At 39.8% G+C, this 16,361-nt stretch overlaps 1 protein-coding gene across 2 annotated transcripts in view; it reads right to left on the reverse strand.

The window, feature by feature from the left end:
* The window catches only part of megf6b (multiple EGF-like-domains 6b), a 57,633-nt gene that overhangs the window by 37,678 nt on the left and 3,594 nt on the right, over positions 1-16,361 (reverse strand). For both annotated transcript variants that reach the window (XM_063473957.2, XM_063473956.2), the window contains exon 4: positions 9,474-9,578. In XM_063473957.2, the coding sequence (XP_063330027.1) occupies positions 9,474-9,578 (105 nt within the window). The remainder of the gene's footprint in view (positions 1-9,473; positions 9,579-16,361) is intronic.

Below are 16,361 nucleotides of genomic sequence, written 5' to 3' on the forward strand. Positions count from 1 at the left end.
CCTGAGAGACCAGGAGCGACCTTTTATCAGGAATGCTGTAAAGACTCTAATGAGATGGGGTGGGAGCCCAGAATCTCAGACAATTATGGGAGATTAGGGTACCGTGCAGGATGCAATGGCAGGTAGGTAGGCAAAGATGTGCCCCTCCTCCTGACTGCACTCCCTCTCATTAGACATGTCTTTCAGGACTTCACAGGAACAGCGCTGTTCTCTCTTAGGGCTGAACATAAATTTTTGTTTTTCAGTGTGGAACAGAAGACAGGACGTCCTTTTGTGTGAAAGAGAGACCAAACAACTGCTCTAACAGAAAAAAGAGCCGCCCTCTACTTTCAATATCATTGTTTTAATCTGCTTTGAGTCAGCTGCACTGTGTCTTTCTTATGTTGTTGTTTTGGTTTTATTTTTTATTTTTTTATTCCTGTTTCAACACACAGTCTGGTTGTCATAAGTGGTTCTTAAAATGGCAAGAATTTTCCGGTAAATGAAGTCCAGGCTAATCACAAAAATGCATCATGTGTGTCTGTGAGGGCAAAAATGTTTGAGAAAGTTTTCTTCTTTAATTTTATAAATTCTCTATTGTTTACATCAATATTTATTACTGGATTTCTTTACCCAGTATTGTTGCCAACTGTGAGAAACCACTTGTGTTCATTTTTGCTATGCCTTTAAGTTATTTCTAAAAAGAAAAAGCCAAACATTTGCTGGTTTTATTTTGTTAAACGTGTCAATATGTTTTTCTCATATATGTATAATTTAACCTTCAATAAAATTTGGTTTTGATTGTTAGGAAGACACAGAAAAATGGATGAAGGTTAAGAAACATGGCGACCATGCAGACCAAAGACTTAGCCATTATTTAACTTTAGCTACAGCTTCTAGAATAGATGCTTCTTAGACAGAAGATACAACTGAGTTTGAGCTTGTGAGAGAAAGAGAAAAAGGTTAGAGAGGGGAAATGAGATGGATGTAAAGAAATAAAAGAACAAAGAGGTGAAAAATGCGTGAGAAAAATAAAAGCTTCTGCTGCTGTTTTCTTGAGCCTGTATTGCACAGCATCCCTCATTTGAGCCCATCTAGATTTCTCGCTATGTTGGTTGCTAACATTGCTACAAGAACAGGATTAAACCTTCAAATGCTAAAAAATGGAAAACATGCCAGTGACTCTTATTGGTACATTTAAACTCCACTTTAGAGAGAAAGTGTTTTGTAAAATTTTTTTAAAAAAAGCAATAATAGCAAGATTATGCCACCACCTGACCTTGTTCAGTGTTTTTAAATCAGATCTGATTAGCTTGTTTTAACCTTACATTTGTGTTTTTGAGAAAAGAATGAAAGACATCACAATTCTCTTCAAGCAAAGTGAAAAAACAGACTTCAGCTTGTTCGGTCCTTTCAGCTGCAGCCTGTTAAACCCATCACAGAACAAAAGGGAAACCCTGCGAATGATTTAAACTGTCAGAGATTCCCTAGACTTTTACAATGCCATTGTCAGCTGTTTGACTTTTACAGCTTTCTTTTTTTTTTTTGTTCAACTTAAAAAATGCTCTAAAACTAAAACGGTTAGATTATAAGCAGATAAAACAAATGTTATGAGTCACTATATGAGATAACTCAAGGCTTTTGACCTCGTTTTGGAAGATGGACACACCAATCATGAGTGACAAACTGCTGCAGCTGGTCATCTCGCTACTTTATCTTCTGGTGGATTTACAGTCTTTCACGGTCACACTGACCAAAATGAAGGATAATCGTGTGAGTTATGGGCCATTGTTAAAGTGTTCTAACCGATCCATTCGTTCCCAGTTGTGATGCAGTTTGAGAGCAAGGGAACAAAAAATTAAGGTGCAATATTCCAGGAATCCCTTCTGTGATGAATTTGCCAAACGTGAAAGAGGATTTTGCACTAGTCATAACAATAGTGTACTCAAAATGTAATATTAAAGCAGAACAAATTGTCAAAATGGCAGTACTACACCAAACAGTCTTTAGAGCTTTACTGTGAAATCTTACATTCTTCCTAAACTACCATGAACACTCTCTTCCTTTTCCTCCTGGACCATTTACCAGCTCACTGCACATCAAAAACATCTCCTGGGCCTTAGTTAAAGAAAGCCCAATCTATATTATGGCTAGTCAAACAATGGGATTATGTACTAAGTCGGTGTTTCGAGCATTTAAGCTATCTTATATCCAGACCATGGTGCACACATGACTTTCATTTTGCAGCACTTTGTCGCTTAAGCACTTAGCTAGCTCAGCATGGAGGTTTTGCAAATATTTTTCTTGATCCCAAGTAAAAACCATTCAATCATACCCACCATTCAGGGATTTATTTTTACAATGGGAAAGGTCTGAAGGCCTGCATACCGACAGCAGTGATCTCGTTACATTCCACAGTGCTCCTAAACATGAAGGGAAAAGATAAACTCTATGCAGAGACTTGTAGCACAAGAAAAAGACCAGTCGGCAAAGGGTGTGATAATAAACGGTGACAAACAGTTACCCAACATTTTCAGGTATGGTGAGATACTGTGCAGCACTCCTGCTGTGAGTCCAGCCATGGACGTCTAGCTCAAGTTTAAAAGGGCACAAACTGCATCAACATGCTGGCTCGACCTTGGCTCTCTCTGCTCCCTTGCAGTCTCCAGCATAGAAGGACACCATAAAAGTCAGTGGTGTCACATAAATCAGATTATTTAAAGACACAGTTATACTAATAATACTCTTCAACTTTGCACAGCAATGCCTTGCTGCATTCAAATGTAAAAACAAAATAAAACACGTGGTCAGTGACTAAAGCCCAGAAACAATTATAGACCTTCAACCAAACAGCCACTAATGTGGTTACTCACATCTGGGAGCCCTGAATAACAATCATTTAATATCACTAAAGAGAAATACATCTTGGGTTTTTGAGAAAGAGATGCACTTTTATCAAAATTCAACAGACATGAACCAGGAATAGAATTCCCCACATGGCCTCCTTTGTAGAAAAATGACATTTTTGTGCAGCAAGGGGAGGAGAACAAAACATGCAACTGGACTGTTGCCTATCTGGTTACAGTCTCTAAGGAAAGACCAGTAACAAAGTAGAATGGCTATGAGAAGAGGAACAATAGTACTGCAAAAAGAGCTCAATTTAAAATCTAAAGCTTGATGATGACAACAAATATAAGTGGAAGGTCATTTCAAGATAAACTGTAGCTTATACTTTACATGAAAACCAGATTCATGAATCCATCTGAAGAGCTTCAGCTTCGCACAAGGATGTCAAACTCATTTTACATCGTGAACCACATGCAGCCCACTTTGATCTTAAGTGGGCCAGCCCAGTGAAACTCATTTAGTCTTAATATGAGGAAAAGAATTACAATTTCAACAGTACATTTAATTTTTTCTATATGATAAATGTGTAAAATTACAGAAAAAGCTATGACAGCCCAACACATAGACATATTTTCAGTAGATCTTTCTATAGTAGGTAGTGAAAAACAGCAACTTTTCTGTTATTTAATTGTTTATCTATTACTTTACTTTGTTTAGTATAGTATGAATGGAAATTGGCGAGGTCTTTATCAATAGGAAAAGCAGTGAAACTTTCCAAACTACACTTAAATGTTCAAAAACACTCCTTCACATTTTCCAAAGGCTTTCAGTGGGCCAGACTGGAAGGTTTGCTGAGCCTGTTCTGGCCCCCGGGCCTTATGTTTTACACTTCTGACTTAACAAAAAGACAGTGAGAGATGGTCAGAAGCAGCAAGAAAGACATGATCAGATAAACTGTATGGAGACCATATAACTTGTTAAAGAAAAGCCTGTATGTGATATGGTCTGAAGGTTTCTTCCTTCTATGATTTAAAGTTTCCACTCACGATCACATCCCTCTGAACTGCCAAGGTATCATGACTTATACAGTAAAAATGAAAAATATGACATTTTGGTTACCTTGTTATTTTTCTATTGTTCTTTCTTTTAATGCCAGAAGACAATTAAGACATTTTCTGCTTATAGCCCCTTGACCAGATGGCTTTAGTTCAAGTCTGTGTACATCACCGGCTGTGTGGAATTCAACAAGTGACCTTTAACAAGACTATAAATTCCAACAATAGCTCCAGGGTTGCTGCTCCGACCTTGAAACATGCGACCCACAAACTTCACAAAGCCAGAACAAGATTAAAGGAACAGTAAAGGTAAGAAGACCTCTCACTAAAATAAATGAGGATTTGACCTATTTGGTTTCCTCTCTGAAGTAAATGTCCTGCATTTAATGTAATATTGAGGGAAAAAAACAAAAGTATTATCAGAAAAATTCAACTTTTAGTACATAAAAAGTACTGAGTATCAAATACAGATACAGATATAAAGCACATCTTTATAGTAGGTTGATAATCCTAACAACGTATTTACTGCCAAAACATATAATAAAGTAAAAAAAAGCTTCATGTTTTGCTATGTAGTTTGACTGTGTAAAGTATTAAAATTGTACACGATTACAGTACAGTTGTTACTTTTCACCCCAGTTTATTATACAATCATGACCCATGTGATATGACATCACAAAATATCTCAGTGAAAGATTCAGAAAACCTATGAAAAGCATGCTCAGTGGAAAAATAATCAATTATATCAGATAAGCTGATTAGACTGAGCTTCTCATTGTGTCCCCGTTGTATTTCAGCACCAGCCACTAGACTGTGGAGGACGCGTCATGCACCGAAAGTCCCCACAGAAATAACTGACCTCATTATTTAGAGCTTTAATCAACTGTGTATAAGCCACACTAAAACCTAGGTGAGCTCTTTGACTGAAACAGACTCTGTTAGCAGTATTAGGGTGTATGTATTACTTTTTACAAAATCTCCTTGTTCTAACTGATCCCTTTCTGTTAAAAGGAGAAAATAATTGTTATTTAACTTTACCCCACTCTGGATGGATTACTCGAAGAAACTTGGAATGATTGACTGAAAGCATTTGGATTGACTGAAAGCTTAACACTGAAAGCAGTGGCTGAGAAAAGCATGCCTTAGAGCCTTAGAGAATAATGTTAACGATGATAGCTATCAGTACAGTACAGTTCTTCTTGAGTGATGTCTAGAACAAGCTGGTGCTTCTGGCATTGCAGTGACCACAAACTGAGCCAAGATATGAGCTTATGGCTCAGAAAAAAAAAAAAAAAAAAAGAACAAATGAAACTCATACTGTAACACAGAAAGAGCTATTTCAGCTCTTCTTTGGACTCAGCAAAGAAGTCTACCGCACACAGCATTATGCACATTGTGGGAATTGAGCAAACACCATCAAATCTGGAAAACCTTTTACTTTGCTTTCAGCGGTTTTACTTTAATATCACAGACTCCTCATATTTGTGTCAAATAACTCTAACACAAGTTATCACATGATCCATTGGTTCAGTGATAACTGCATCACCTTTCACCAGATGGATCTGATACAAAAAGCAAGTTTAAAAGACATTTAAAGCTTCTTCAACATAGTAAAGTTTCATGTTACAAAGAGTGTTTGTCAGCCTCTCTGTCTGTCTGGCTGTCTCTAGCTGAGCCAGATGTCAGCTGGTATGAAGACATCTGCCTTGCCAGGGGTCTGAAAGCCTTGGACGCCACTGATCCCAGAGGATACCACTTGCCTACTGATGACAGGTGGGATATAAAGTACATCAGGGACCAAGTGACTAAATCCCTTTGGATATAGACAAGAGGAGTAGAAGAGCTGTTTTGTTTTGTTTTTAACGGACCTTAGCACATACAAAAAAGGACCAAACAAGGTACGCTATAAGTTTCCACTTCACTGTTGAATTTATTACAAAATATCAGGTTGAAATAACTGAAAAGGTCCAACATTTTCATACATGTTATTGACATGAAATGAAAGTGATACCATGCTTTTATAAGGTGTTATAGGTGGACACATTCCAAATCATTTGGATCACTTTACCCTGTTGGAAGGTTGGCTGCTGGGGAACATAATGATGTCCTAATATCAGATATAGATAGCAACCTTTGGAGGCCTAAGATGTACCCGTGTGCCAATTTGGTTGCTGTCTTGTGGACAAAGACAGAGATTTATATTATAGCAAGTAGTTTTTATTTGCATTGTAGACCTCATTCTACTTTAATTGGGAACTGTGTTGTATTTAGGAGTAAATAAACAGTCTAAGTAAACAGAAGATTTACTCATAAATTAGCCGAATGATGTGGCTGTAAGCAGTGTAAGTAAACAGAAATACAGCCTTATAAATCAGCTGCTTCATCAGAACTGCTGTCAAATTTTGATTGGTTCTCAGAAATATTTAACGCAAACAAACAAACCACAGAATTACAGGACATCGATTTGCAAGCGAATATCACTGGTCTCCATCAGTCATGTCAAATTATGCAACTATTAAATATCACACTGTATCCACTGTGTTTTATAAGTGGAGGCTGATGACCCTTTCAAAAATGTGATTTACTATCTATCAAAGGGCTAGAAAGGCCTCTAGGCACCAGTTTCTGCTTTACCGCATAGTTGAGGCACAAACACAAAAAAATAGTAATTATTGTCTTACACACAACCAGGGCACAGTGCTGTCCTAAAAGCAAAACAGATGACGGCTACAGACAACTATTGAGAGCGGAGGACTAATTGGCCCCTTTGAAGACATAAACACAATCCAATTGCTATACACAAACATGGACAAACCACATCAGAAGTTCTCCAAGGGGGGATCACCACGTGCAGCTGCAGAGGAATGCTGTTGAGAGCTGTCTGAAATGATGAGTGAATCTTTGAGTGAAGTGTGGCTACACACATTCATCCTTGGCCACATGCTCCACTGTGGCTTCAGGTTGTTGTTTTTTTCTTTTCTTTTTTTTTTACATCTTAACAGAGAGCAAACAGGGGCTGACAGCTGTGAGAAGCGTGTGGACCGCAGCAATAAGTGCGTTATAATGGCAACTTGTGTGAGGAGCACTCTCAAATCTTTACAAGGGTTATTCATCCAGAGCTCAAGATCGTGACAACATTACGACAAAAGGCTATGTGTTTGACCACCGCAGGAATGCTCGGAAGGACTGATCAATATATCAGAGCTGTCACTCAGTGAACAGAGTCATTCATTAAAGCGATCCTACTAATGAGCCACCCATCTCCAATGAGCCACCTTGTACTCTAAAGTTATTGTCTTTGCCCTTGGGACTTTTTGACCTGACCCGTATTTGGTACATGTAGTACCACAAATAGCGCCTGTGTCCACCTCCCACCAACTTAAGCATTGCCCCTGGACAGGAGAGTCAATTGACAGCCCCACACCCTTCATCCAGCAGCCCATTCAGGGCCATTCACCGAGAAATATAGCTGCCTGAGTGCTTACAGGTTGATAATCTCTAAATAGCTACCCACCAGCAAAGGCCCCCTAGGTATCCACTGATGACAGTTATCATTCACAATGAAAAACAACAGTGGCGTATCAGAGTGTGTGGAAATGGAAAGAAACAGGCTGGATGGAAAACAGGATGGGCCTTAAAAGTGACTTTTAGGTTATGTGGAGAATTGATTGGTCCAAACAAAACATCCAACATTATTACTATGACTGTGTGTCTGTGTGTGCCTGTGTGTAAAAGCCACAACAATCATTTCTATTTAGCATTTTACGTCGTACATGAATGAGTGTGTTTGGGGAAAAATGACAGGGATAAAATATGTCTGTCTTAAAAAAAGAAACTGAAGGTAATCTCTGAAGGTTTCTTTCCCTCTTTATGCACCTTGCTAGAAGGTGAAGGATTGCCAGAGCCCCCATATTGGAAACATAAGAGAATACTCGAGTGTCAGATTAATGTTTTTTTAAATCCCATATTTATGTTTTATTTCATAACTTAAAATGAGTAGATAAATCAGTTTTAAAATGTAGCAACGAGAGGGGTGAGACTGTGAGTGTTGTATATTTTCCAAAGCCAAATAGTGCAGTGAACAGAGGTGTTTTTACTTGATTGCATTTTTTGTTCTGATCACTTACTGATCCACTAAGCACTTATTTAGACATCAGCTGTGTTTTTCATGATTAAGTCTTGCTGATTGCCACCATCATTCCCACAACTTCATACTATTTGTTATAGTGAGGAGCAAAACCTGTGCACTGCACCATGCTGTGCGCACTAACCCTCATTTCAACACTCCATATCTGTGATTTATCATTGTGTGTTACTAAAAACACGCTACTGCTCTGTTCAGAATGACTGATGAGCTTCTACTACGGAGACAAAAGAGGGCAAGCATCCTATCCTTCATAAACATAAGATAAAAGAAGCCAAATACATGTCATTCAGATACATTATTTCATCCACAGAGAATGCAGAGCTATAAAACAGAGTCAGCTGGTTTCTAGTTGTTTATGCTGAGACGATCATGCCTCTGAATATGTTTATATGCTCCATTTTAGGCAAACCTATACTTTTTTTTTGATGAACATCATCCTAAGCAGATGGTTTCAATGTTCTTAAAGCCCTCCTCTTTAAGGCACCGAGTGGTCCTAAGCTTTGCTGGACAGGATCTCAGTGGGCATGTGTATTTATGGATCCCTTTGTCTTAATGGTTAATCTCTCATTCAAGTATGAAGTAATCAGAAGTGAGCCAGGTCAGCTTAGCTGCCACCGAAACCTATAAATTCCTCAATGGCTAATCATGAGCCACAGCCAAGAAGGCTGTGAAACTACACGTTCCACCAGTGAAGTCTTGATAAAAACACGTGTTGATTAAGAAGTTGGTAAGTTTGAGATGAAGGTGAAGGATTCTGGAGCCTGTCCAGAGTGTGTAAAATCAGATTAGACCTAACAAAAGCGTAATGTTTACTTGGCCTCTGCAGTTAGAACTTGTGCAACAAAGTCTGTAACATTTGGGAGGGTCTGAATCGAGGGCGACACGGACAATTCTAACAAAAAGTTGACACCGAAAAGGAATTTCCTGCCGTGTGGTGTTATCCGAAAAACAACAGAATCTTCCACTGTGTTACTTCAACAGCTCAAATTTAACAATGGAGATGCTGATAAAATACTTAGGTTTCTGGTAAGTAAGCCAAGTGCTGATGTGAGGAGATTCCCTATTCACTCTACAGAAAGGCTATCACTTCAACAGAGTTCAGGGGGAGGCCTGGCAGTCTGACTGAAGTGGATCAGAACTGTAGGCTCCAGAAAATAGTCAAGGGTTTGTTTTTTAATTAAATAGTGACCTACTGATCAATTTCAATCTGTCTGTTAAGTGTTTCCTGCCATTACTGTAGTTACTTTTCAACCCCCAACCTCCATCCAATGAGAGCTGAGAATGGGTTCTTTAACTCTACATGTTGTTTTATCACCAAACTCTGAAAAAATGTAACAAATGTAAGAAACACAACAACAAAGAATGGGAAATAAAACAAGCATAAAAGAAAGAGAAGAAAAGAGAAGATTCTGAATATGAAACACTACAGGGATGTCTCTACTCACCGTACTGGCAGCTGGGGCCGCTGAACCCTGCGGGACAATCACAGAGCTGGGTGGATCCTTCCCGACACTGGCCCCCGTTGAAGCAAACACCGTAGCTACACACCGCTGCATGTGGAAAGACAAGAGGAAAGAACAAATAGATGAGAGAAGCAGAGACACCTGGCTGTTGTCAGGACACGTCAGCATCTGTGATTTCTTAAACTGACCTCTTTCTATCAAAAACTTATCACCAGCCTATTAACTTCTGTCTAAAGAGGAACCTGAATTCTCCTCCATTCACACTAACAAATGTAAGTGGAATCTGCCCCTTGGCTTTGAGAAGACAAACAAGGTTTTTTCGCCAAGAAATTTCTAAACAGTAGTTTCCGTGACTTTTAAATATGATTGATCACAACAGCTTGTATGACTTTCACGGGAAACTGCCCTCTTCCTCACGCAGTCAGAGAACATCACCTGGAAATTTCATCGATCGCAGAGCTGAACCTTTGTTTATTGTCGTAAACTGTGACTGTACAGATGTGTCGTGGTGAGTTACGATTGAAATTCACAGAGGCACAGGTCAGGCTCATCCATCTCTTTGACAAGCGACCCCGAGTCCTTAAATCCCCGTGACTCAAACTGTTAAGATGAGAAATTTAAGGAATCCCAGAACTTATAAACAGTGGGAGCCACTAGGTAGCTTAGAGCATGTGAATTCACCTCAAAGGTAAACGATCACATTCCATAAACTCACACAACACTCACATTAATCATGACAGCCCTCCAGCTCGAACTGTGCCTGTACTCATGTAGTACATGGGTGCTGCAGTGTACCTGTCTACATGTATGCTCATGTGTGTGGAGAGTAATATCTATGTGAAGTCACACACAGCTGTTTAAGCCAGACCTGCACTGTCCTGAGCAGAATACAGTACTTAGTGATGACAGGTTCAAAGCACTGATGCCTATCATTGCTGTTCCTGCAACATGTGGACACTGGGAGTCAACAAAACACAGTCGAGCCAGCTAATCATCCAAGGAATCCAAATGGCAATCCTTCATAAGATGATTGCAAAGAGGTCAGCCAGTTTAACTTAGCATCTTCTGCCACATGTGCATTTTTGTCTGTTTAATCCAACCAGAAACAGCATATCCAATCATCATCAGGCTGGTGGTTCCGATGCCCTTTATTAGCCATATACGGTCATAGTGAGGGTCTCAGCATGCCCGGTACAGCTTAAACAGAAACATCAGTATGATTTCTAAAAAAATAAAACTGACATCTCACATTTTAGTTGTGTTATGCACTGTACTTTCATACTGTGTTTTACATTTCAACTAAAAAAAATGTAACACCTAAAAAATTTAACCGTCAGAACTTTTCTGTTTAACAGACAGCCAGGCAGAAATATCAAATGAAGACGTGAGGTCTGTACTAAAAAACAGGATTTAGGTGATGGTGAGGTAACTTTGGATTTAATCTTGGTCCTTTAGTGTCATGGCATTGGTTCACTTCTTACTGTTTGAGCAACAAGCAGTAAGAAGTGCTACACACTTAACCTGTTCTTGAGTAAGTTAGTGAGATAACAGACATGTATCAGTATCTCCTACTCACGAATCAAATGGCATCACCAGTTGTAGAAGATCTCAAGGAGTTTGGCAGCCAGAATGTGAGATGTCTCTTAGGAATGCAAGACTGTTCCGGGCCTGTCTGAATACTTTGGCTTTCTCTGAGATCTACATTCTCAGTGAAGTGCTTATCTTTGATTAAAGCAGAGACTGACCTAATAACATTTGCAAGAAAGCCAACTTACCGGTTTCAATTACCCTTTTATTTTTGTTCTTTACTTACTTGATTCTCTGAAACTGTGTTTAGCATTTTCCAGTATTTCCAAATATTATTGGACTAAATTACTCACTCATTTTTTTAAAGAAAATAATCATTAAATGATTAATCAATCATTTAGAACACCAGTAGTTGCACCCTTAATCAATAACATTCACAACATTTACTAACTTTCAACAGATGTACAATAAAAAGACAGAAGATAAGCTTAGGCAAGGGAGAGATGCCTCGGGGTGTGAAAATATAAGATGGCTTAAGAGTATCTGCAATCAGGCTTTAGCTGTACTTTGGGGAGTAACATAACTTTTCCAGACAAAGGAGATGGATGTCAAGAAGCAGTTTCTCCAATAAACACAGATGAGCCGGAACAATTTCATGTATGTCTCTCAGCAGATTCTGATGGCTCTGTGGAGACCGCCACTCAGCCTAAACATCCGCTTGTCATCTGGCTCCGTTCGCAGACACCTGCTTAAAAGTTGGATCATCCAGATCACTTGCACCACACATCCCATACATATACACCAGAAACACATCAATGACTCTTTCTTGCTTATATCACAAAATGCACTAGCACTCTAAATGCATCTATGTTGTGGTCATCATCTTATAATTCAACAGTATCTCCTAATCCTGATAACTTCCAGGTCCTGAAGATTGTGTGACTAATGAAACTGAAGCTGAACATACCTTCATCTGCACCTCTGTTATTATATAATATGCAGGAACTCTGATGTGGTGAAATTAACAGACAAGCAGTAACATTTTTTGGACACTGATATTAGCACCAGCTGTGAGAGATCAAATTATTTTGATATCCCACATTCCTTGTTACAGTTGGGGGGAAAAAGTGTTAAATGTACAAAATCACCAAGAACAAATGAAAAGGTCAGGTCTCTCAGAGAGACTTCAGACTAAGCGACGACAAGGAGACTGTACATTCCCTCTTCAGAGGTTGCTGGCAGCTAACCAGGGCATTTTTGGGCAGCCCCCTTCCTGAGCCCCTTACGGTGCTTAATCTTCCCTGAAATAATTCCTTAATGTGGCATGCAGCGTGGCATAAAGCCCAATCTCATCTTTTTTCCTGTGAAAGCCTCCACTCTTTTACACAGACACCTTCCCAGAGAGAATTAGCAGCTTCCACAAAAAAGGAGAGACAGAAAGAGCGGGGGGTCCAACCAACAAGCAGGTGTTGCCCTTACAGCTCCTGGAAGGGATGAGTGAATCAAGACGGAGGCTTCCCTATGTTTGTTTAGACTCTGTCGATCTGTTTGACCCCAAGAGCGCAACCCAGAGGGAAGCTGGAGTCAGGGTGATTCATGGACACAAAGGCCTGTGCATAAGCCTGAGTTTGGGGCCATAAATGGTACACATATTCTGAGGCTACAAATCCCATTTTGCTATTCAGTGAGATGTGTCATTTCAAGAAGCTCTTGTGAAAAACAGGTTTCTTTGAAAAACTTTAAATACCATTTATTATTATTATTATTACTACATTGTAAGTACTGTGTTTAAATTTAGTCAAGGAAGAGAAGTCAGCAGGCAATCTGTGCAGCATCATACAATTCTGCTCTCTCTTGCTTTGTTTGGGAGCACCATCCCACTTTTTCACATAAGACACAATAGTGAGTAAGAACAGAATCACCCGTGATGAATCATAATGCCCATTTGAGCTGGATACCAGGTCAGTTTGACAATAAACAATAAAAAGGCAGTAATCAGAATATATGGGCTGTGTGACAATAAAACACGTAGACAAACATAATGTTTACTGTCTGTATTCACTGGTACGTAGAGGAGAAATATGTCATTCAGTCCCATTATGGGTGAAAAGATCCCCATAATGGGAAGTATTTGGCCAACTCAAACTTACTTTCACTTTGCACTGTGCAGCACATGTGAGTTGTGTGATAATAACACGCGTGTCACTAAGACTAAACAAGAAATATTGCATATACATATAGAGCACCATAGGTCTGCATTCTTCCCCATACTAATTTGAATAGTTAGCTATACTATGAGCTTATTGCAGTTTTACTTATTGCTGATGATTTCCACTGAAAAACAATGTTATGGAATATAACAAATTTTTTACAGCCTGACTATTAAATACTGTACCAATTCTAACCTCATAGCACGACTTAACTATATGCAATTTAACCAACAAAATGATTTTAAGGAATGATGGCTTTGGTGAAGTCAGTCTTTCAACACCGGCCACATGTTACTGATTAGATCAAAAGGAATGTTGGGGTAACCAAAGGCAGCGTTTCAATGAACCAAAGAATCTGAACTACACTGTGGTTTTGTTGTGTATTACACCAAGTAATGTCTCCCTTAATTTTGGTCTATTTCTCTGCATGTGTGCGGGTCTGTGACTGTTTGTGTTCAGATATGCAAAAAGTAGTTCCACCGACCAACAAAAAAGACCACCCATGGGTAGACAGAAGACCATTTTGACTTTTTCTGGCCACTGAGTTTTTTTCACTTGTAGATACTTTGGCCAGTGTGGCCACAAAAGAGGCCAGTTCCTATTCAGCAGTTAACGAGGACGACAAACTGGAGAAGCCATTGTCCCTGCTCCTCAGCCCCTTTCACAAAGCCTGCTTGTTGCCGTCAATCAACATAGCTGCTCGTTTCCACTGCTGGATAACCCTGTCCATCCTCCACCCTCGTGGAGCTACTTGTTAAAGTGGAGCAGTTTAATTTACTGACTGAGTGGCTCTCCAAACACGTAAGTAGAGGAAGTCACCATCACTGAGTTAAGAGGGCTTCAGTTCACAGTAGAACCAAATACTCATTTGGAAAACTGGAGCCTTTTCAGAACATACAGATGTCAGCCAGGCACAATAATCTGTACCTTTGTTATTAAACAATGCAGATCAAACAGCACGTTCTGCCTCCACAAGCCACCTGTCTGACTTTTGGTAGAGAACGGCCATGAAATGCATTAAGAAAGAAATAGACAGGGGGGCTCTAAGATCTCAGACAGAGGGGCATAAAGTGAAAAGAGTGGCTTTAAAAAGGTTTAGTCTTTCAGTTTGACTCTCTCCTGTGAGCATTCTTTGTGCCATAATAGTTGAAAACACCAGAACTTGGAGAGACTTGGAAAGCAAAAATGCCAAATCTCAGGTATTTGCAAACTGCACAAGAACTATGAATCAATGCTATTATGTGAATGGAAAATACATAAACCCATCATAATTAGATGATAATAGCCTGAAACTAAAAGATATGGAAAACAAGAGGGAGGGAGTCAAACTGGGAGAACAAAATGTAAAAGCAATCAAACGTTTTCTGTGCTGTGGTATACTCGTTCTCCAAATACGTAATTATGTTAAGTGAAGAATGCTGGAGCGCAGAACAGCTGAGACCATGGGCTGCAAAACTGTGCAAGGGATGGATATAAATAATGGGACAGAATAAACACAGGTGAATTTTAATGAAAAGCCAAGAGGGGGACTCGACTTACTAATGTGTCAACTTAGAATGTAGAACCAGACCCTTAACTGTCTGACAATAAAGTGAGGCCATTAGCATAATTACCTTACAATGACTGACTGGCTGATTTTTATTGAGGATCACACACAGAGAAAAGACAAACAACAAAGGACATTTTTTTAAAAACCCTCAAAAGCAGCAGGCAGTAAATCACTATCTGAACTCAAAGCATTCCCATCTTCCACTCATTTGGGGTTTTCAGAGGATTTGCTAAAGCTGTACATTTCGCAAAGCAGATTTTCCCTTTTGGATGTCGGAGGTGCTGTTGAAAACAGACACACAGATTGCATTGTGCTGACTGAGGTACAGTACAGATAGCACATAGCAAAGTGTGCAGGAGTGGGAGGATTGTGGCCTGAGCTTCCTTTTATCCCAGTTCAATGGCTCAGAGAATAGGGTGATTAGTTTGTCCCATCTCAAAGTGCTGCCTCGTCTTTGGTTACAGAGATAAAAACCCTCCCTCATGTTGAAGAGACCGGCCATTGTCACCCGAAACAGAGAAACAACCCCCTCCCTGTCTAACTTAAGTGAGGGGAGACACTGTGCAGTCATGAGGAATGTATCTTTAAGACATTTCGTTTGGAGTGTTTTAAAACAAACCAGGCTCATTTAGGAGCGACTGTGCAATGCCTCCTAATATAATTTAATAATGTAACATTCTCCCTGGAAACAAAGAGGCTCTTTGAAAAGGACATAGAGACCATAATAAGGCACTGATGACAGGAACATCCAGGATATCTTCTCCAACTCCCAGTCCCATCCACTTCCCATCAGACGTCTATCCCGCAGAGTAATCTGCCTGTGCTGTGGGTGTAAGGGGCTGGGCATTAAGCACATGGTTCAGTTCCAGGCGGGGAAGGATGACAGGAAAGTGGGAACTTTCTTGTCAGTCTACCTGACAGGGACAAACTGTTTACAGGAAGGCTTTACCAAGGGTCTCTGTGTGGTATGCAGGCTATGCGATCTGGATCACTGGCTGTAAAATCCCATCAAAGGAGACTGCTTGGTCTCAGTGGTGTGAAGCTAAGCTTAACCAGGAGGAGATGAGCTGTTGGCAGTCTCAATGTGACCAGAGGAACTACTTTTCCATACATGGATTTGGTGGTGGGAACATTCATTTGTTTTCTTTGTTCTTCTTGTGCAAATCAGAAGGTGGTCTCTCTAATCTTCGGGAGGCCTTAAATGTGACAGGTCGCAGGTGCTTGTCATTTTCATATTCATAATGCGGTCTTTTGACCTGCACTACCATGTCACACATCTAATTGAGAAAAGAGCTGATGTCTACAACAACAGCTCTGTGGATGTGAGCCAAGAATTAAATGTAGGGTCACAGCTAGACCAGGTGGAGCTTAACTAGGCTGTAGTAAATATCCAGCTGAGAAAGAGTGGACTGCCAGACAGGCTATCTATCATAAACTAAAATAAAGTAGCACTGTAGAGCCATGTCCTCATTGAGACTGTAAATGTCTTTTGCTGAGTGCAACCACTACAATGGAAGTCCCAGTATCCACATTTGAACCTAGCTGGAGTACTGCAGTGACACAAGTCCATGACACTGACCGATA

This window comes from Pelmatolapia mariae, linkage group LG5, assembly GCF_036321145.2.
Source record: "Pelmatolapia mariae isolate MD_Pm_ZW linkage group LG5, Pm_UMD_F_2, whole genome shotgun sequence".
NCBI lineage: Eukaryota > Metazoa > Chordata > Actinopteri > Cichliformes > Cichlidae > Pelmatolapia > Pelmatolapia mariae.